Source organism: Thermobia domestica, chromosome 2 (assembly GCF_964235325.1).
Source record: "Thermobia domestica chromosome 2, izTheDome1.hap1.1, whole genome shotgun sequence".
Classification (NCBI taxonomy): Eukaryota; Metazoa; Arthropoda; class Insecta; order Zygentoma; family Lepismatidae; genus Thermobia; species Thermobia domestica.
The window spans coordinates 165,750,153-165,774,426 of NC_137455.1; the positions used below are offsets into that span (position 1 = coordinate 165,750,153).

Consider the following 24,274-nt stretch of genomic DNA (forward strand, 5'->3'; position numbering starts at 1 on the left):
CTAAACTCTGACATTACGAACGAACGTGACAGTAATGTTTGTTATATATGTTATTTATTTTACAAATAGAACACCCCTCTATTCCTCTACTTTTTCTAGAAAGAAATATCGTTATAAAACAAGCGATCAGTTTTCATATTTTTATTTTGCAAATATACTTCGTACGAATATTATAGAATGAAATACAGGACGAACAGTATAAAATATAAATGTTTACTACAGAATATGAATATAAATATTTTTTAATGATTTTAACTATGTATCCTATAGTTCTTATAGGGAGGTATAGGAGTAAAATATTCACACCTTAAATTTTCAGATATATGCAAAATCAATATAGATTGATATTTAAGAAATAACGTTTGACTTTCTTCCCGACAGATCTGATCAATTCAAGAACTAAAATTACATTTGAGTGTGGTAAGGTGTGAAGCCGGAGATTTCCAGTGATCAGAAATGACATGTCTTTGACCTCTACGGATGCGTGACAGAAATTCCTTGCTTGTTTTCGCCCTTCCACTTGAAGATGGTAGAGAATTATATACCTGCAAATATATTTCGGCTATACTTCTTCTGAAGTCGAGATACTCTAATGATGGGTTTGTTTCTGTTTTCCTGTAGAGTTGCCAAGCATTGTGGAAAGGTGTATCAATACAGAACGCAAAAGCAGGGCACCACCATTTTCTTGATCTGCTTGAAATTATTTAACTTTCAATGTTTTCATTCATCCCATCCACTCTTTCCATGAACTTGTTATACTTTGAAACAGTATTAGGTTGTGGATCTGGTAATTTCTTCTCCCTAGCAATCCATCTCTTTGCAGGCTCCACAGCATTGCATGGAGTTACCAAATGAACTACGCGTTATCATTCCATTCCACCACCATGCATTTGCTAGCTGCGTCGGGTTTGAAACAAATGCCCCCACCTTCTTTCTTTTGTTCCTGTAGATCTTTTATTGGGCAATTCTCTATTCGGTTCTTCATAATAGTTCCAGTGAAACCAATACCCAATTCGGCTAACTCACTTGCTAATGAAAAGTGATGAAAATAGTCTATCCGAGTGTATCTTGACATGCATATCTTTTTGAATTCAATTTGACAACTGTATTACAACATATTCTCCCAAGCCAGTGTCTTTAGGTGTATTTACATCTCGTCCAACGTATGGCTGAAACTATACCAGATATCCTTGAAGTTCGCACATACACCACACAAATAAAAAAATGAATTGTTACACAATCATAATCGGTTATAATAATAATAATAATAATAATAATAATAATAATACTCTCTTATGCTTAAATGGTTAACGTTCTTGCATTTGGTGCAAGAGACACAAATTCGATTCCCAGCAAGAGCATATGCGATTCAAATCCCATGTTAAGCTTTAAGTCTAGTGTTGAAGGAGTTTTTTTTGTTAAATTAAAAAATCATAAAACCATCAGGTATCTCTGTAGAATGTACAATCCCACTACAAAGGGAATTGAACCTCGGACTCAGTGCACCAAACACACGCGTGATACTAACTAATTCAGTGAAGAATTATAGATCCAGCATAAATTAATGCTCCATACCTTTTCAGAAAATAATTTATAATATGTATATAGTGTAAATAGCATAAAATTACAGCCAATAATATTATGAGCTATTTTCGAAACTTTAAGAATGATATGAGTGCTTGCGCCGCAGCTGGAAACAAAGTAAATATAAACAGTGAAATTGTACCGAAAGCAAAAATTATTTATATTTTAATAAAAGAGTAATATACATTCCAATTTGTGAGACAGAAATTACATTTTACATAATGAAAATAATGGACCCATTCGTTCCTGGTGTTCCATTATTGGAACATTGTATTTTAGATTACACTGTGCAAGTTATAATTATTACTTTCTTTATAAATCTTTAATATGAACTGAAACAACTGTTAATCAAGGTATCTGAGGCAATAAACGGACAAAATTATAAAAATAAAAGAACATTTTCTTACTTTCTTTCCTCCATGGTGTATGTAAAAATTTCTTTGACAATGACGTCGCCACCACGAGGTGCAAAAGCTAATATAACAGGAAACAAGTACATCACCTCTTCATTCCATCTCTTGTGAATGCAGTTGGCACATACCCAACTAATCGCGATACAATGTAGTCAGCTGAGCAGGTATTTGCGTCATCTTTAAAGTTGTTCCAATATTGGAACACCGGAAAAAACGGGATATATATATGTACCGTGTTATGCAAAAGTGAACTAAGAGCAAAATTTTGAAAATCCACGTAAATGCAACGATTGGTTCCTGATAAGCATTAGAACGTTTTGCACAATCGAAAAGAGGGAGAAACCAACACCTTTCCAAAAAAGAAACATAATTTCACTTTTGATTACGGCTACACTAATGGTGGACATCAACCTTTAAACGTAATTTTCTCAAAAGTATGAAAGTGGCGCTTAGTTCGTTTTCGCATGACACGGTACATATAGTGATTCATAAAAATTCATTTCTGTAAAACAACTTGTTTTTTTAAAACTCCATGACTCGGGCCTTTTCCAGCAGAGCCATTTTGACCCGCGCCCTTTTGAGGCGTGGTCTTTCTGATCCGGGCTCTTTTCACACACGGTCCTTTTTTTGCAGAGCACTTTTGACCTGGGCACTTTTGACGAGGGACCATTTCGAATCGGGCCCATTTGTCGCGGGATTCTTCTGATCCGGTCACTTTTTACGCGGTGCCGTTTTGACACAGGGCCCTTTTAACTCGGGCCCTTTTGTCGCGGAGACCTTACGACCCTAGTTGTTTTGAAGCGACGCCGTTTTGACTCGCGCCCTCTTGACGTGGGACCCTTTTCACTCGGACCCTTTTGACGCAGGAACAGTTTGTTGCGTCACATTTTGACTCAGGTTCTTTTGACGCGAGGCCGTTTTGACTCGGAGTTTTTTTGTCGCGGAACACTTTTGTCCCTGGCCTGTTGACTCGAGCTCTTATGGCGCAGAGCTTTTTTGACTCTGGAGCGTATGTCTAGAAGACCTCTGGCCGCGGGCTTTTTGGCTGGGCACTTTGTTTCAGGGAAATATTTGACCCGGGCCCATTTAGCGCAGGCCCTTTTGACACTGTTACTTTTGACGCGGGACTGTTTTGACTCGGACACTTTTGACGCAGGGACCTTATGACGCAAGTACATTTTGTCGCGAAAGCTTTTGATCCGGGCCCTTTAGACGCGGGGTTATTTAAAGTCATGCTCTTTTGACGCAGTACCCTTTTGACTCGGGCACTTTTGTCACGAATACCTTTTGTCGTGGATACCTTTTGACACTTGCACTTTTGACGCGGGACCCTTTTGTCACGGGCCTTTTTGGCGCAGGGACCTTTCGTCCTGACTCCTTTTGACTCGGATTATTTTGACTCATTGTTTTGTCGCGGGACATTTTTGTCCCGAGCCCTTTAGACTCGAGCTCTTTTGACTCGGGAGCGTTCGTCGAGAAGATCCTTGGCCGCGGGGTTTTTGACTGCGGCACTTTGTTTCGGGGCCCCATTTGACTCGGGCCCGTTTGATACATGGCTCTTTTGACCTGAGCCCTTTAGACGCGGGGCTATTTTGATTCGAGCCGTTTTGATGCAGTTCCCTTTTGACTTGGGCCCTTTTGTCACGGGGACCTTTGGTAGCGAGGCTTTTTGACTCGGGGCCTTTGTTTCGGGACCCCATTTGACCCGGGCTTATTTGACGCAGGGTCCTTTTGATGCAGTGCCCTTTTGACTCGGGCACTTTTGTCGCGGGCCCTTTTGACCGAGGCCGTTTTCACTCGCGCCTTTCTGCCCTCGGCCGTTAGTCTGACCCTTCTGACATGGAACCATATATATATAATGCAGCTGCTGAAATGCCTGGGGCTAGGGCGGGTATGAGTAAATCGGTGATCCAGGGCGAGTAAAATTAGTTACGCCAATTTTCATATCTCTTTCCTTCTCTTCTCTCTACATCATGTCTGGAGATGAATGTTCTGACTATTAGGCTGCAGTTTCAATTTTAAAAAGTAAGACGATATACGCTATCAATGATAAATGTTATGACTTTTAATATACATAGGGCAATAAATCGAAAAACTCTATATCGGTGTTCCCCCACGTTGGAAAAAATCCTTCGGGCGTTAGTGATTATCATGTTGCTTAGTTACTGTATTATATTACGCTATACACGGAATAAATATTTATGTGTTTTATTTAATAATAGGAACCTTATTTACATTTATTACGGGCCTTGCTTTACGACAGCGAAACATATTCACGTTCAGCGTAATCAGTTTCCATTCTCAAATAAGAACAGTGAGGCAAATGAAATAATTCACATAGACATTTAGGACTTAGAAAAGTGTCCTGAGAACATGTCGTAGTAAATTCCTGAAGAGTGAAAAGTGCTAGTGGCAGTTGTTAGCAGTTATTAACTTAACATATGTCAATAAATTGAAAAACTGAGAAGATTAATCTTTTCAGAGATGACGGTGCACTTATACTTCAAATCTATACCCTTACTCCCTATACCTACATTATTTCCCTAGTCAAAATAAGAACTCTTCAAAATTAATCACAATTTCTTGTGCATATTTTCCCCTATGTCTTTCAACTTGATTGCTGTAGAATCAATAATGTTTCGATTTCCTTCCGGCACACCGGCGGCCCATTCGCGGCACACCGGTTGGGAAACGCTGAAGTATGCTGTCATAGCATGTCGAACAACCATCCTACCTTCATATCAATGCACGAGTTGCGGAAGCGTTGAGGAGATGCAACACATCAGAATCGCTAAGTTTCTGCAAGAACCTCCAAGCTTTCTGCTCAATCATACATTGGGGAAGCTTCTTTTCCTAGAGAAAGGGAAATTGTTTTAATAGTCGCCTGAAAAAATATTTGAGGTTCTATTGCGTAATGGTTTGAGTCAAGGCAACGCAAAATCCGCGCATTTGTTTCCGATAATGGACATAGTAGTTATAGTTGAATTGAGTTTGAGTTTAATGTCCCTTTGTGCAGCGAGGCTATATGAGACGGGGCCTACTGATTAACGTGGAGTCCGAACTACGTGAGCTTCTGCCGGAAATTGAACTCGGGTCTCCCACCTGATACGCTAACCGCTTCGCCACGAAAAAGCTGCTAGTTATTATTGATTAGTTCATGTTTTGCAATGCATTACGTTTCGAAATTCTTGCGAAGGTTGGTAGAGAATGACGTCTTTGAAATAGTAAACATATAACATAAAATATAGCCTACTGCTCTCGTCAAGACAAAAATAATTGTATTTAGTATATGTGATCATATTCAGCAGTTAAATTTCTTTAGTAGCTGTTTTGAAAAATGTAAAGAAATACTATAAATACTTAAATTGCAATAGTTTACGTTTTCTATATGTTGTCTTGAATCTACTTTGGTCCCTTTTTGGATATTACAATCCAAAATAGAGCGGATAAGATTATGTGAGGCGAAACGAAACAAATGAGTACTTGATTTGTATTTAGGTTCTACATCAGCAACAAAGCTACAAGACCTACGTTTAAAATGGAATCTGACCACTGTTGGTCGATCGGTTCAGAACCTGATGGACCAAAAGCATGCACTTTTGGCCACTACACTAAGAAAAAACTACAATAGAAGTTGGGACTGTTATCTTGTGCTGATTATACATGGTGGTTTAGAGCTCCATTTTATTTGTATGTTTAAATTTCAATACCGAATTCAAACGTTTTTGAGTAAGCTTGCTCCTGCAAAGTGTAACGTTAATTATGATATGTTATTCAGAAGATAGGAGGAAAATGCGTTTACAGTATTCAACTCCTAGGCTTATCTACAGAAGACGCTGTAAGAGGAATCCTAGAAAAGATATTTCAAATTTATGCAGTAAGAAACTGCGTTCTATGATAGTTTCAAGTTCTTTTTGTATTTTTAAAAAAATAAATAAGCTATATCTATTCATAATTTATTTTCTGAGTTTGGCCATAATAGCTTCAGGTAAAAATGGTTAATTTACATTTATAGTTGACACATGATTATATCAAAATGTAATGCTATTGAGAAACGTTGTTGCATTGTAATATATATATATATATATATATATTGTGTATGTATGTCTGGAATATCATCTCATGTAGGTGTCTGCCATTATGAGTCTCACTGATATGGGTCATCTCATTACCTTGAGAAACACTGACATAAACTGACTCTCCCGTTTGCCTAATCTCTCTCCACTTGATTATTTTCTTTGGAGCTATCTGGAGCACAAAAAATAAAGCAGCTCAAGGAAAATATTCGTGCAGAAATACGGGCACCTGGACCAGAAGTCATGAATCATGTGCTACAGGGCCTGTATCTGTGAGGCCCATAATAGCAGACATCTAACTGAGATTATATTCCGCACGGAAGTATAAACAGTCTGCCATTCTTAATCTTTAATCTGAAATATCAATGGAAACTAATGATAAATAAAAAAAGGTATTCACAGTTATAATCCCTTCGTGACAGTTGGTCCACCCTATATATATATATATATATATATATATATATATATATATATATATATATATATATATATATATATATATATATATATATATTCCATATTTCATAAACCTTATTCTACCTGTGTGCAACAAACAGGCATTCTGCTAGTTGACAATGAAGAACAGTGTATTAGTATACGAGTCCGTATACGTATACGATAACATGTATTACACCATGTTAGTACGGCAATATTAGTATGTTTCTATTGTGATACTCATTGATTAGGTTAATTTAACAATCCTTCTATGCTCAGAAACTAGCTGTCTTTGAACTAAAAGAACACATCATGCAGGGTCATGTGAATGGAAAGCTCACCTGCTAGCTTTGAAAAGATACAATTCATCTATTTCTTAATAGTTCGTAAATCACACCAATTTTCCGATTTGGAAGCAAGTTGTTGACATATATTTGTGTATAAGTAGAATAGAGATGGTGTCAGAAGTGACAATGGCATAATTGATGAATACAAATAGAAATACTGTAATGATTTCAAGTATCTGTATTCATTACTCCATACCTACAGGTTGAACTCATATGATTGTTTCTTATTTGCATCGAAAGAAAATCAATAGCTGCATATAGAGTCAAATGATTTCTGTTCAGCACTATAGACCACAATGAATACAGCCTTTGTTTTCGCTGAACATGTTATTCGTATTGTATTCTGAAATGTGGAGGATTAATTCCTTAATGTGTGTATACAGAGCTTTAAATAATACTTAAAAACACTCTACAGATAGGATCCTCATATAATCTTTTAGATAGGTTATCGTAGTGGCTCAATGTCGCTCTCCCCGCTGGTCTAGCGCGTTAGGTGTACGCAGTTTCGGGTTTGATTCCCGATGGGCGAGCCTTACAAGTTTCAACTGTCCTCGATGTTTATGTGTTCGTGACCCTGTCTTTAAAGGTTAATGGTAAAAAGTGGAATTAAGTAAATTATAGTAATTAGGAAAATAAAGTTACTGAGAAATGTTCTGCTAAATAGTTTAAAAAAGTGGTAGAACTTTCAACTGTTGCTTGAGGCCCCTGATTCGATCCTAGCTTGTTCCAAGTGAGCTTTGTAGTGAACAACCACTGTTTGTGGTGGTTTTCTCGAGGTTTTCCTGTTTCTTTTGATTTTTCATTCCACCATTTCATTCAATCACATTATCAAAGTCCCCTAAAGCCTACACGGCATAACCGTGAAAAAACTGAAAAATGGGATTTTAATAATTTATGGGGTTTTAATAATTTAACGTTTGTTGCAATTAGCAAAGATTAAGATCGCTGTGATCTTTTATGGCCAATTTATATTTCGCTACGGGTCAAAAGAAAATGAGAACCATAATTGGGGACCATTTTCAATTTTCCTTGCTCCGCCCTCTTTTAAGGTGACAAATGAGTAATACCTTTTTTAAATCTTTGTTTTATTGTGCATATCGGGCTTCTTGTTTTGTTTGTTTATACGTAGCTTAATCAGAACCAGAGCGATAAACATAAAAGTGAAACTACTTGCATTTGTCTAAACATTAACTTTTACCTTGCAGAGTAGCCTTGGTAATTAAATGGTTAAAGCAAGGCTGTAACTTGTGGGAGTAGAGCATGGCAGTGCCCTCTGTTTAAGCCCCCTACCGTTCAAGTGGAAACCATTTCAAGATAAAACTTTCTTATAATGCGACACAAATGTGAATGTATAAATAAAACATAGAATAGGTCCACAAACTAAAATTTTAAATAATGCAAACTATGTTATTCGGACCCATTTCAGTAAAATATCTATTATTAGTACCTCTAGAAATAATATTTCTTACGGTTTAGGTTATGTCCCCTCAATTTGACTAGTGAATCATTCAAAATAATTTAAGAAGCTGCTGCTGCCTCATCACTGGAACAAGTGACAACGTCAGCTTTAATTTATTGGGGTAGGGGGCAAGTACATGAGAAGATACATGTTTTGGGGGGAATTATTCTTTTTTATACAAAAACTATAGTTTTATGTTACTTGTAGTATAATAACACGTCTTAGGAGCAGTCGGAGGGTAGACGATGCTATCGGGGGCGCCGCTCCGCTTGTACCCTAGCTAGAGTCATCACTGATCTGAACAATATATATTTCCCCAAAATGAAGCATAAATGTAATCTGGGCCTTACTTCAGTGAAACGCCAACTAAAGGCACTAGCAGTAATAGAAATATTTATTAAAGTTTTAATTTTAGGGTGCTAAAATTTCAAATTTCATATTTTAAGAAGGGGCGATGGTAAACTCCATGCTTTTCTTAAGAGTTTAAGCTTGCCCTCCCAAGAAAAGTTCCAAGTTATGACATTCGGTTAAAGAAAGCAATCAAAAGTCTCCACTCAGGTATGTTATGATGATCAGACACACACTTCCTGTTATGCATGAAGCTAAAAAATAATTTATTTTCACCGACCTGATGAAATAAATTTCCGGCATAAGACTGTCATTTGGCGATCACTATTTCAAATTATAGTTATCTTGAACTTTCTGATTCAAGCTGCGTACCTGTTAAATGTTCATAAACTCTGTCAAACACAAACATACTACTAACACGAAGAAACATTTATAGAGATAATGAACAGACAAATAACTGGAATTAACATTTTCCACAGATCTCTATTGAAAAGTGAAATACAGCCAAAGTAAAGTGAATATTTAAAAAGAAAGTAATCATCCCGTTTGAGGGATGATGTGTTCCATATTTTTTTTATTTGAAACTGTTCGCTGGTATCAAACAAAACAGTACCATATCTTCTTAATTTCAAACTGATGATAATGATAAATTGTAATTCAAGAAAGTAATTGAGTGTCGATGCCAAAAACATGACATGACATTTGCAAAACCTTAAGTTTCAAGGAAACGAAAAAGAAATCTACGTATACTTACTGATTGTAACTACTAATATAGCCTTGACCTTGACAGACTAGGCACCTGCTTAATGTAGCAATTTGGAGAGATCGCCAGGTTTTATTGAAGTAGCGTATTCTTCATTATTATAGCCTATAACTTAAAAAAAATGAAATTTGCTGTTTAATACTAAAGGGACGACAAACGTATATTATAAGGTAAAAATTATCATAAAGGGGCAATCAACTGAAACCCGTTCGTTCCATATATTATTGATATAGTGTGTAGGAGGATATTGTTTGTATCATAGTGTGTAATGGCTAATGTCCCTGTGTGTTGGGAGTAGGAATGTTGTTGATACGTATTTCCGTTTTTTGCAGGAAGGAGTGAAAGATGGCGTTCACGATCCCCAATCCGTCCAAACAGGACCAGCATGCCGTCATCCAGATTCTGAGTGCCGAAGGTTGTCAACCAGCTGAAGTGTTCCGGCGTATGAAAGACGTGTATGGTGATGCATGCGTCTCCAAAACAACAGTGGTGGACTGGACTAGAATGTTTTGAAGGGGGCGTGAACAAACCACTGATTATCCCCGTCCTGGTAAAGCCCATGTGGCTGCCACAGAAGACACACGTGAAAAGTTGAATGCCGCTATAGCTGCGGATAGACGCATTAGTCCTATTTAATCCATAGCGAACGGGTTAAACATGAGCTATGGTACTGCTCAGAAAATTGTTAAAGATCTGGGGTATCATAAAGTGTGCGCGCAGTGGATCCCCAGGATGTTGACGAAAGACAAAAAGTTGGAGCGTATGGGTTGCGCCATTGAAGATTTGTCAAGTTACCATTTGGAAGGTAAGGACTCCTTGCTGCGTATTGTTGCTGAGGATGACACTTGGTGTCATCATTTTAAACCGAGTTCAAAGTCTTCCAGTATGCAGTGGAAACATCCCTCATCTCCACGCCCCAAAAAGTTCAAGACCCAACCGTCAGCTGGAAAAGCTATGGTGTCTGTATTATTTGATTGCCATGGACCATTATTGCTCTTCTTCAAGGGACCAGGACAGTCCATCAACGCCGCACGCTACTGTCAGTTACAGAGAGTTACGGAGAGCCATCAAAAACAAAATTCCTGGTTTCTTGACCGCAGGAGTCATTGTGTTACATGACAACGCGCGTCCACACGTTGCAAACCAAGTGCAGGATTTGTTTCAACGATTTAAGTGGGAAATGTTGCGACACCCGCCCTACAGCTCTGACCTTTCATCTTGTGACTTTCACATCTTTGGGCCTCTAAAGAAGGCATTGAAAGGACTGAGATTTCAGTCTGACGCTGAGATTCAGGACGCTGTGCGTGATTGGTTTGATAGTCAACCGTCCAAATTTTACATGAACGGCATTTGTAAGTTAGTGACACAGTGGGACAAGTGTCTCAACGCTCATGGTTACTCCTTCTAAACAATATTTTTACTGCACGCTAACCATAGACGCCTCTAGATAGTGCACAAGTTTCCGCTTGAAATAAAATTTATTTCGACCACTGAACGGGTTTCAGTTGACCGTCCCTTATATATTTAAAACAGAATTCCCTTTACCCTCCCTTCTGGCTAGCATGAAAGCATTTTGAGTACGGTGTCCTGATTTCGATTCCCTGAGGGAAAGCCTCGAAACTTGGACGTATTACGGTGGTTCGGATTTTGTCTTAATTCACATAAATGTTATGTCCTTTACTGCGGACAACAATCAAGATCCAATAAATTTGAAACCGAGCAAGCATCAAGTAATGATGCAATTTTGAGCTATGAGGTAACAGCAATTCAATCAATGTACGATTTCAGTGATACGTAAATGATGAGTGAAATTTGGAACAAATTTGATGGTTGTCAATATCAGATAGTAACGAAAGAAATCAATACCAAGAAAGTAGGAAAGAATTAAAAGCTCTTGCTTAACTCTGCATAAAGCTCTTGAAAGCATTTGTACACTTTCTCAATAAAACTTCATTTGTTTGACAGGGAAATGATTGATGAAGGATAAAAATTTGATCATACACTCCATCTGTACTTTTTCTCTTATAAAAACAATATAGTTCTATTATTTTCCACTGAAAATATAGGTGGAAATATTTTACAATTACTTATTGTGTCTTCGGGTGCAGAACAATAGGACTACTCTTTCAATACTCGCGTAGTGGTTTCTAGTATTAGAATCCTCCCCAGAGGTTGGACGCCTCCCAACAAAAAATTTCTGAGTGCGCGCCTTGTGTACTACCATATATGCTCGTTCTTTCGAAAAGGTGAGTATTTCTTTCTGGAGTATATAAAACATTAGGTAAATATATATCCCGTTACATCCATGGGAATAGCAATGTATTCTTCTGACTACATACGTCACCTATCTACAACTAAATTAATCCCTTATTTCCATGTATAAAACTTTAATGTAAGTGAAAAACTAAAACAAACAAGTATACTTAAAAAGTAATAATAATAATAATAATATCAGGACGTTTGATAGACACCCATTTGATTGACATTCGGACTTTTATCCACAATGATTAAGTTAAATGGTGCGCTTGAACCCCACGGGGTATTGTAAACGGTCTCTCTCCATATTATTTACCATCCTGGAGTTTAAGAATCCCGTTATTATCATCCCGATAAACATAGAAAATTTCATTTGATAAAACCATTATTGAATATTGTTCAAATTATAAAGTAACTGTAGAGTGTACTTCTTTACTTCTTTCAAATTCAATTAAGATAAAAGGAAAGTCTACTTACCCAGTCAACTAATATCACGAACAAAAGTGTTATTTTTGTTGAAAGTACTACATTGGAGAGAAAACACAGAGCAACTTAGAAGTGAGAAGAATAATACTCGCGGATGATTTAATCCTTTAAGCTTTTAATTACTTTTCAAAGTACTTGTCCACTTTATTTTGTGCTAAGAGCGTAAACACAAACAGTTAATTGTATTTTGTCGAGTGGCGTTTTGTCAAGTACAATGTACGGAGAATATCGAATATCGAAGGCCATCCGAAACTACTTCCAAAGCAGTATGTATATAAAGTTCTTTCACGATAATTTTGCAATGGCGGGGAAAAAAACATTCTTGTGTCATCAAGGTATTTGACTACAATAGGGTAATAAAGCAGATGGATAAAAACAGCATTTTTATGAGATGATCAGTTTTGGAAAAGTTGTTGTCACCGAAACAGGTGACACAAGTTGCTAAAGTACGATAAATAAACATTACTTTCAGTTCATTAAAAAAATCTTCATTACAATTTATCGCTTAAAATATCAATTGAAATAATGATATTAATTTTACAATTTTATTGTATTTACTTAGGATTACAAGACGTTTTCTTTTACCTGAACATGTCCTCTTTATCGGGCCCTAAAAATGGTCCGGACGGATTTTTAGGAAAATTATGAAATGTCCTCTTTTTTTGCGGGCTATAGGCGACTATAGGTATAATATAATGTTCAATTTCAAAATAAATACAACACATCCATCCAGCAGTAAGCAAGAAGGAAAGAGACTTAATATTTCCATAATTATTGTTATCAACGCGACCAAATTCTGGCAGTCTTGTCTCGAAAAGCTTTCTTTATTCATTGGAGATTTCCGTTTCTTCTAGTATTACGCAAATAAAATGCTGTCTCGTCTCGTCTTGTTTTAAATGCAATATTATCCGTAATCGCTATTGTAAAAACACGAAGTTTTTAATCAAAGACTTTTGCCAATTTTCTCAACTGAAATGAAACTTTCTTTCTCAGAAAATAAAAGGAGTTGTATGTGAATGTTGCTTCAAAAATAAGATATCAGGTGAAAGGATCATTAAAAGCAGAGACATAAACATAACAAAATGTACTACATAACAATATAGGAAGACGTTATGTTACTGATACTACATTAGAGGTTAAATATATTACCTACAACATTATGTTAGTAAGAAGTGACTGCATAAACATCTTAATTTGCTTCTCAGTCACTTTTTTAAAGTCGGCAATACACTTCAGTAACGAGCCCTATCATTTGTGAAAGGTCTTCTGTTCGATTTTCTTTTCTAAATCTCTTCACTTTTTTCTCTTGTATTAGATCTATAGTATGCCCTTAACATGTTCATGCTCCAAAAGACTTCTTGCCGCTGCTTGTCTCCATCTAATGATGAAATCTTTCACTGCGTTCTTCAGTTCTCTCATCAAGAAGATTGTCAGGAAAACAGGAATGCAACAGATGTACTCGTACTTTAGAGATTTACATTGATCTCCAATTCTTGGAAGTTTCACAGAGTTGTTTCAGCCACTTTCCTGTTTTCTGCATATTATAACTTGCTGAGAAATTTTGAAATTATGCCTATGATTCTCTTAGATGTCTATGATACTGCAGAATCGAGGTATAACGTTTAACAACATTCAAACTAACCTACAATTGCTAGGTAAATTTTAGATACGACGAAGTCGTGTGATTCTCTGAAATGTATCTTGTAAGTTGGTAGTTTGCCGTTGAATAAGAGAATATAAAATAATACGCAGTGCGCTCTACAACCTAATGTACTTTGTAAATAGCAAGGGATTGATTTGTTTAGAAAAAAAAAAAAGCTCAAGTGGAGGTTTGACGTGATGTGAGATAGAAATTTGCAGAGAGAGTAGGTAGAAATATGAACAAGTATAACTAGTCGTGTCATGTAATAACAGGTAGAATCCACAACGACGTACTATATTTCAAACGTAGGATCTTCCACAGAACAGCACTACAAACTATTAGGTCATATGTGCTAACGATAAATGTACCTACAGAAGATGTTCAATGTGCTGTCCTCCTACATCTATGCAAACGTGCTAATCCACTTCAACACTCCCGGTGTGTTGCGTAACTGTTCACACGCATCTTCAATGCGGTTTTGTAAATCAGCACGTTCCATTCCGTAAGTATGAAGTTCCTTTTTCCCTACATTCGAAGTTGTGGTTTCATTTTTCACCATTACTTTTGGGACATCCTATATATATATATAGTGGCGGATTCAAGGGGAGGGCTATAGCCCTCTTGACGCTAGGTATGCGCTGGATAAAATGGGGTTCACTCCTGCTTAACACTGGATAAAGCGGCAAATTATGATTCAGCTCCTCCCTTAATCATATCCGGGATCCGCCGCTGTATATATATATATATATATATATATATATATATATATATATATATATATATATCGGAAAACGACCCTTAGGAAGACCTAGGCGCAGATGGGAGGACAATATTAAGATGGATCTCGCAGTAATAGGAATGCAAAGTAGAAACTGGATTCAGTTGGCTAAGGATAGAAGTCGTGGAGAGCTTTTGTGAAAGCGGCATTGAACCTCCCGGTTCCATAGGCCATTGAGTTATATCTATATCTATCTATCTATCTAATTTAAAATCATCGGTTTAAATTGAGCAAATGAGCCGAATGGAAAACGGGACAAACGAGCCAAACTTGTCATACGGTTCAAACGGATCGAACAGTCCTAACCTGAGCTTCTATTCGATTGGGTTAAACCAAATGCACCAGGTTTCCAGCGGGCTGACGGGTACCTGTTTATCCTAAAATTCTAAAATACTATTTAAAAATGTAAACTAATAAAGTTGCAAATAGGTACATTTTCATTAAATATATATATATATATATATATATATATATATATATATATATATATATATATATATATATATATATATATATATATATATATATATATATCCGTAAGTCACCAGAGTTTTCGCTAGGCGTTACGAGTTTTACTTTGTCACTTGATGAACTGTAGAAGTTGTTAGATTTAAAGATAAAATGGCTGAAATTGAAATAGTTGCAGCAAAGGTCTCGCCAGTCTCTCTTTGTAGTATTATTGGTCATTTTAGAAAGTTCAGTTTACATTCAACAGAAGTAGACTCATGTCCAAAATGGTTGTCGCATATCTATAACTGTCTTCTTGTAAGAATATAATTTGGTAATGATTTTCCAAGGTACTTTTAATACTGATACTATGTGTATAATCGGGAAATGTATATTTGTGGTATATTTCATAGGAAAAGAATTATAAATACGAAAATTAGAATGAATAAAACAAAATATTGCTAAATTTACAAAAAAAGTTTTATTTTCGTTTTATTGTTCTTATTTACTGCTCTTTTGATATGACATTTGCCACATGCATGTCTTTTCCGATAATAAACATACTAGCATTATAAGAAATAACGGGAGAATTCGTTATCAAATTATAATTCTACAACAAAATATTTATAGACATGCGACAATAATTTTGGACATGAGTGCACATAACAGAAATGCGATTTGTTGCAATCTGTACAAAGTAAATTGATAATAGTGAAAACTTTGAGAGATAAGAATAAATGGCAAGCGATAACATAAAAACCGGAGCGTCAATGTAGAGAACATAATAGCCAGTGCAGCTTTTTACGAGTTATTCACTAAGCTTTCACAAAATCTATAATCACATCACATATTATATCTTAAAATCGGAATATGGCCATTTTCTATATAGTAAATGATATACCTCCTTATATACTAGAAAACACAAGTAAAAATCTAGCACTATTTACTACACATTCACCTGACAAAATATAGGATCTGAGTAAGTATGTTGCAACTGCTTATTCTATATGACTACAACAGTGGCATTATTGATTTTTTTTAGTATTTGAAAAATTGAGTACCTTATTAAGAAGTGCGAAAACTGTATAAATGAAGAATTAAGCTTTAAGTGAACACTAAAGCGTGAAAAACAATACATATGATGAAAAAGATTAATAGAATGTAAAATGTAAACGTCTGCAAGAGGAAAGTACTAACTCTTATAAAGCACAAACACTTAGTATTTGCGCAGACGAAGTACTTGTAAACTGAATGCTATTAGTAGTGAAAAAGTTTACCATATTAAACTGTATGAGTAGAAATGAGATTTCATTTTTCGAAATTATACTGTAGCAAATTTCGAATGATGGTGTGGTTTAGCAAAGTACAGTGTGTAATCGAAGGTACGCCATGCATAGGGATAGGACAATCCTTTAGAAGTGAAAGTTATAAATCAATCAAATATTATCATAATTCTGCCAATAGAAGTTTTTATAGATTAGATTGAAATGTGCTCTCAAACTACAGTAGTTAATATTACTGCTTATACTAAATTTGAGTTACTATACTGAGACAATATGAAAAATAATGTAAGCAAGCAGAAAATTAAGAGTTTGACTTGCTAAAAGATAAATATTTTGACCTGAATATTAAAATTCATTTCATTTGACTGTTACCAAGTTCAGATAAAATATTTATCATTTGTATAGCCATTAATTCAGATTCAAATCATAATGATATTACAATAATTGAAAATTTTGGATTACATAAACACTTCCAGAAATGACCAAAATGGACGATAATAAATAGAATAATTATTAACTTAGAAAAAATCTTTTCCGTCTATGACAAATTCTACTTCTGTATGTTCTTCGACTTTGTAACAATTGAGATGTAAGTATCTTGATTACAGTAACTTGGAATGGAAAGCAAAGAATATTGACATTATGTGGACACTTTTTTTCAGTAGGATAACACCGATGGAAGGACATTCCTAATGTTCTACTGATTAGACTTCTTCATTGCCACTTTGCTACTTTTCCAGATTTAAGCCATGTTAGCCATGTGTGCAACGAGCATCTAACTAGCACGTGGATTCAGGCAATAAATATCACCCAGCTACACCAAGATCTGCAACATACATGAATACATTTTCAGTATCTGTAGAGTTTGCTACGTCCTTGAATAGTCACTAGTGTGGTCATTCGAGGTCCTTTCGCGTGTTATTAATGTAAGTTTTGTGGGTTTTGAACATTCTCTAATATTTGAGGTTCTTATGGACGCCATGTTGAGATCTTGGATACTGACTATTACCTTATTCTTGTGTACCAATCTTGGGTAACCACCGTAAATTCCTACTGGATGTTAATAAATGCGTTTCTACCACTATATAAGAAAAATAGGGGACATTTAAGGTTTCTACCATTTTCCTTCTAAAGTGGAATTTGGGCTGCATGATTAAATAGAACTTCTGCTCAAAAAACTCTAGACTTCCTTCAATAGACAAAGTTCAAATAAAAGACTGTAGGTCCTTAGGAATTTCCTCAGGTTTGATTCATTTTTGCTGTACTTTCAAAACAAAGTTGGAAATTGAACTACAATATTACTGCATGCATGCCACAATTTAGTTGTCTGTATAATATAGTCTACAGGCGCACTAATATGTAGTTCTTTTTTTTTGAGTCAGTTTATCGCACTGCGTGGCGGATGAAGATAACGTACCTGTAATAGTTGTTAGAGGTATGAACTTTGCGTCAAGCATGGAAAGAGTAATAATTTTTGAAATGTTACAAGAAGTGAACTATGGTGAAATATCAAGTATTCTTCTCCTTTACCTAATTCGTAGGTATTACATATGTATGATTTTATTAGTAGTAATATATACCTAAGTAAAATTACTTGCTTTGAATATTTTCTTCAACACAGGCTTTTAAAGAAATTGCTTTGGTCTGAAAATGTAATTACGTTACTGTAGTACTAGTAGACTAAAGACAAACGCTATATTATGTAGTTGGTATGATAAATATTAGTATATGGTATATGAAAACTAGGAAGTTTGAAATAGTGCCCTCTCGCGGTTGTATGAATAGCGTATGTGCTTTCGGCACTGTTCTATTTCCGGCGGGAGCTTGTGTGGTTCGGATTCCACATTAAGCCATATGTCAATCCATATGTAGATCCATATGTCAATTAGTTCGCTGCTGATAGGGACGCTGAAATCAAATGGAAAGTTTTGAAAGAGTTGATACTGTTAGTGATCATATAAATTTTGTATAGATAGTGGCAAAGATCTTGTAACCAATATATTTATCTTGTATATTTTTAGGGTTACACTTTTAGCCCACAGTTTGAATATTTATAATCTAGTCTACTACTTTACCAAAATCCACTTAAACACTCCATCCTGATATTACCTTTTATTATAATACGTAATGAAGTAAACATTTACACCTTTTAAATAACATATATGTTGATTCTACAAGATGGATCCTCTGTTATATTTTTATGTTTCTCGTTTCTATGACCACCAATAACACATATCGTCAGATTACCATGTTAACATAACATCAATAATAATATCAGAAAGAAATTAAATATATTTCTTTTTATATTTTCTTCTTCTTCTTTTAAATAGCTTTTGCATATTTCAATAGCACATATTGCCCGTAAATACAAGATATAATGTTTAAAATTACATGAAAAATACACAATATCCTTATAATCTTGTGTGATCTATTGCTGGTAATAAGACATTATTATATTTTAAGATGTATAAGGTGTAGACATCGATGACAAAATGTAACAGTTAAGTTTGTCTCGTCTCTGGGATTAAGTTTAATATATTAAGGAGAATTAGTAGCTGTTTGTAGCCAGTGATATTCGACATGCATGGTTTTATAAGGAGTTTCCAAGAAACCTATATAAAACACTTAATTCGTATTCTATTACGTTTAACAAAAATAATAATGGGAGTACGTCTGGGTAGCCTGAATAAATTTACAATACTTCTTCCTCAAGGAACTAGAAATTATTAACTCAGCAAATTTCGAGCATTTTGTTAGCTCATATGTAATATTTAATTAGCCAATTTGAAATTATTTCACCAACTAAGAGTAAGGAAATTACTTAAGTCATTTTATTATGTCACTTGACAATTGCTTCTTCTTCATAAAATTGAAATTTCGAAACAATAAATAATAGTATAATATTATTATGGCGGAACTATTATTCTTAAGTAAATATCTTCCTTTATGGCTGAAAAACGTAAGTCTTATGTTCGATTAATAATTGGCGTCAATTTATGTATTCGTAAGAACAGCAAAACTGTTTAAAATAGAAATAGTTTCGTGAATTGACATGATTATTTCGATTTCTGACCGTTAGCACAGAGATTCATATAACATATGTGAAAATAAGACATTTTTGAAGTCGTAGGATATGTTAATTATATTGGATTGCTCGTTGGATTTGCTCTGTTAATTATATTGGTAACCTTTACAACAATAAACAATCACTGTATTAATGAACATTTTTCTTAGCCATGAATACCATATATTTTTATTGCAAGCCGAAGAAGAAGTAATACAAGAAAAATATATTGCTTATTTTCCGAATCTTTTCTTTGCTATGTTGCCATGCAATAAAGTTGCTGATTGAATGTTTATAACATTAGATAGACGACACATAAAATGAACTCATTGTATATGTCGAATTAGTTTCATTTGTGATTCGGACACAAAAAATTGGAAATATTTGGATGCATTTATATTAAAATATGTGTGCATGTGTGTGTGTCTGAGTATGTGTGCAAGTTTCATGTTGAAAATTGAGAATAGATTGTTGATAGTATGAGGATACACCAATTGTCAAACTAAATTTCCTTAAGGAAATTGCATGTTTTATCTCGTAGACCAATCATAAATAGATTTAAATAACTTTGAGTTAATAAATGATAAATTTCTTTGTATTAATATTAAATGTAACTATTAAAATTCACCACAAAGATTGATTATCTTGCATTATCATGTGACAGTTCAATATAAGAAAGCACATATTATTTCAAAGAGTTTTTACACCTAACATACATGCAACTACCAAATATCCATCTCACTTTTAAGAAATTCAAAATCTAACGAACCCAGTAATATAATTTGAACGATAAAAGAATAACATAACTATAATGTTTCGTTCTTCATAATGTGTTTAATATGTCTAAGGTGTGGTTTTACTATAATAATAAATAATGAATAAAAGCGAATACACCGAATTAAATATTCATGGTAGAAAAACGTTGTTGATAGGAACAATTAATGAAATAAAAATAAACGATTATGGCAATTTTAGAATAGATAAGAATTCATATATATGAAAATTTTTCTTTAGTATGATTTCAATGATTGTTGTATACACATTAAGAAATTGCTAAATTGCAATTGAATATTGAACTAATCATCTAACAAGGATTTTCTCTCATATATATATATCGAATGGAACGAAATATGGGTAACTCAAATTATCTTTGTCATTAATCGCAAGATATTGTACTTGTCTATAATTTAGAAAAGTGTACTTGTCCTAACACTTTTCTATGGAAATTAATTATCATCTGAATTAGTTCATCTGACTACATTTATGGGCTTTGCATACAATAAATAACTTGCAATAATTTCAATGATAGAATAAGTTTGGTGAGATTTAATAACTCCTGGTTATTTTTTTCTATTTTTTAAAATTAATTTTATCATCATAATTTATTACGCTTGGTTGTGTGTGTTGTATATTTGATGTTGTTAACTCGAAAGTGCACTTTGTTTAGGAACATCTACAGTGTTTCGCCGTAGACCTACCGCATTGGACTGTTTCGAAGCAGATCGAATTTGGAATTATTCCAATAAAATGTTATAAGTTAATATTTGAAGGAATTGCTTCCAAAGGCGACCAATTGGTTAGTAAAACTGAGTTTAATCTAAACATGATAGGATAGGATTGGTAATTATCTTATTTGTTGCCTTATTTATGATACTTTCCATAACTTTGTTAATTCAGTATTACTAGACGAGAGTACGCATTGTTTTACTAAGTTGATATTTAGCTGATCAAATATGTTTAATTTAATATAGACTCTATCTTGCTTTTTACTATTATTAGCTTGTTTCGAGTTTTATGAATATATCTTCATAACTTTAATTTAAATGTTTTGTTCTTGTGTTGATTTATTATAAATCTTAGTTATAACATATAATCGTTAGTTAGTAATTATTTTTAACATTTTAATAATGGATAATATTTTCAATTTGGATTTATATTTTAACATTCTAAATAAATATTCATATCTTTGTTTTCTCTTATCTATTGTGGTATTATTTATTTATTCTTTGACTTTAATTTATAACTTATTTGCTTCTTATCTCTGAATGGAAGTGTCCTGTAGATACCTTATATAGCTTATCGTTATATCAAATTATAGTTTTTGTAATATATATGTTCCCTGTAATAATATTTAATAAGAAAAGATGAATTAGTCACTGAGAATGTTAACATAAGTAATGTATAATAGATAAGAATATAAATAATAAATACACAAAGGTATTAAATATATTAAATTTGTAAATATTACATAAGTTAATATATTGAAGAAGAATGAATATCTTGAATATTTTTCCAAAATATATTTAAAACATAAGGAGTAAGACTAAGTGATTTTAATTATTTTGATTGTTGTCTAGATTTAATGAGCATATCAGAACAAAGGAGTAATCTAATCACTATAAAGTGTATGCTAAAAGTTATGTAAGTGTCAAGTACATTTTAACACAATAAGAAGAAAAAGAAGAAAGAAAAATATATTAAATTTATTTTTAAAAATAATTTTTTTATGGTTTCTTTGTGCTAATATATTTGTAGAATGAATGTTGAGATGATGAGTTTAATAAAGTCACTGTATATGCTGGACTCATTAAATTTGTGGTACTTTTCAGATCCTATAGGATTTTGCAGATGTGTTAAGTAAATTCATATTGGTAACAGAAAGTAACATTTCATAGGAAAAAAATCAGTGGTGAAATATGTTCTTGTATCTATCTATCTATCTATCTATCTATCTATCTATCTATCTATCTATCTATCTATCTATCTATATATATATATATATATATATATATATATATATATATATATATAAACTGCTTTTGATCTACTTCCGTTTTATCCATTATGCGATCAGTATTGTAACTCAAAATCGTAGATTTTCACCATCTTCGGTTTTAATAGATAGATAAAAGCCAAGACAAAACTCATGCTATGTCAAAAATCACTTATCGATATCTCTTACAGTTCTTGTTTTATGGAAATAAATATTGAAACTGAAAGTACTAGTAAATTTCAACCATTCTCGGTTATGGTAAAGTATTCTGGATGGTGATGGTATGTTCTCTTTAGACATACAAGCGATTGCGATAACCATTTGTCGCTATCTATTATACCGTTTCTGTTCTATGATTATCAACCTTGAAAATGGAAACGGATGATTTCTATTACTTACGGTTTGAATAGAGGATTAACGTTAAAAACGAAAACTATTCTCTGGACGTTGAAGCGATTGCAAGAAAGTGTTCCTCTATATATTTTACCAATTTTTGTCTATGGAAATCAGTATTGAAACTCGACATATTAGTAAATTCGAACCACTTCCGGTTTTATTACAATATTGGTGGTAACGATGGCAGGTATTCTTGAGTCACTGAATAAATTGAAAAAAGACCGCTAATCAATCTCCTACAGGTTTTGTATTATGACAATAAATGCTAAAACGGACATAGTTGATTTCTACCACTTCTGATTTGGTTAGAGAGTTAACGAAGGAGACGGAACGATTGTAAATAAAAGTTTCTCGATATCTTTTACTGTTTTTGCTCAGATACCTGTCGACAGATAAACGGATGAAGCTGTTCTACATGACTTCCAAAGAAATGAAGCCTGGAAGCCTGACAAGGAAGAAAATTCTCAGCAGGCGAACATATTAACAGAAAGATCTACGAACTTTTCTTGCATTAGTGTAGTGAGGTTATTGAAGAATTGAAGATATTTGGGTAGCATTATATTTTCGGGGATAGAAGTGAAAAAGACGTTAGAACTATTATGCACAAGTACAGTAGAAATTCTACAGAGAAAGATAACTACTGACATCGAACACTGTAGTAATAACATATCATTTAATACACAAAAAAAACTTTGTATGGAATATAGCCCTATGTGATCAGGAAATAGACGTGCTCGAGAAGAGCACTTTGAGTATCATGGATTGTAGGGAGAAACATAAGCTTATTATAAGAATCAAACCAAACTGACAGATTTTAGCCACGATAGAGAGAAAGATAAATAGCTTGATGATCCATTTATTCCATCATTCACTATAGATCAACATGATGCTGAAAGACAACTGAACGAATAACCAGCCCACGCAGATCAAGAGGGAAATTTCTAGTAAAGGTGGCAGTATTAAGATAACCAAAAAAGTAGAAAAATAAAGATAAACATTTAATTGTTCTATGTTGCATAGTGAGTTGAATTGGTGCTAGAGCAATGAGGTATCCCTTCTTTAAAACGTTAAAATTGGTATAGACTACGTAATAATGCCATATTCCTTTTGAAGCTGACTTCTTCGTAGATTTCTTAAATAACTGCTCTTCAGAAAATTATTTGCTTACTAGGAATAGTGGCATTATGATTAACAGGCAGAAACTGGATCCGAAATATCCCGAAACATATATTCTGGTGTATTGCATTTAAAATCTCTAGCTATTATTCCTAGATGTAAATCAATAGTAAAATGTCCATCCATCACTGGTGTAGTGCTCAAATCTTGATGAAGAATGTGTGAGTAAAGCAATGAAATACTTTTTACTATTCTTGCTTGGAGCGAATATTAATAGAAAATGCATTCGAATTGTTAACACTCTGCTTCCCGACACATAGTCCTTATTTTGATCCTCATGAATGCACGTTCTAAAACGATCTAGCTGTTCTATAGAGGCATTAAAGAAAACGAAAATAGACACAAAAGTGTACTTACATAATAATAACAAAGCTCATTATTATACTGTTCAATACATCGAAATACTAAAGTTTACAATAAAAAGATGAAATTTTTAGAACTGAGTTATGTCAGGTATTATTATGCAAAAGTTATTTTGCAGCTCTATCATTGAGATTGATGATAAGTCACCACTTGATAAATATAGTTGTAATATTGCATTCTAATAA

General features: G+C 34.0%; 1 protein-coding gene across 1 annotated transcript in view; it reads left to right on the forward strand.

The window, feature by feature from the left end:
- Positions 1-10,605: 10,605 nt before the first annotated feature.
- Positions 10,606-24,274, forward strand: part of ana (anachronism) — a 60,097-nt gene continuing 46,428 nt past the window's right edge. The window contains exon 1 of the mRNA XM_081749833.1: positions 10,606-10,777. Within this exon, the coding sequence (XP_081605959.1) occupies positions 10,606-10,777 (172 nt within the window). The remainder of the gene's footprint in view (positions 10,778-24,274) is intronic.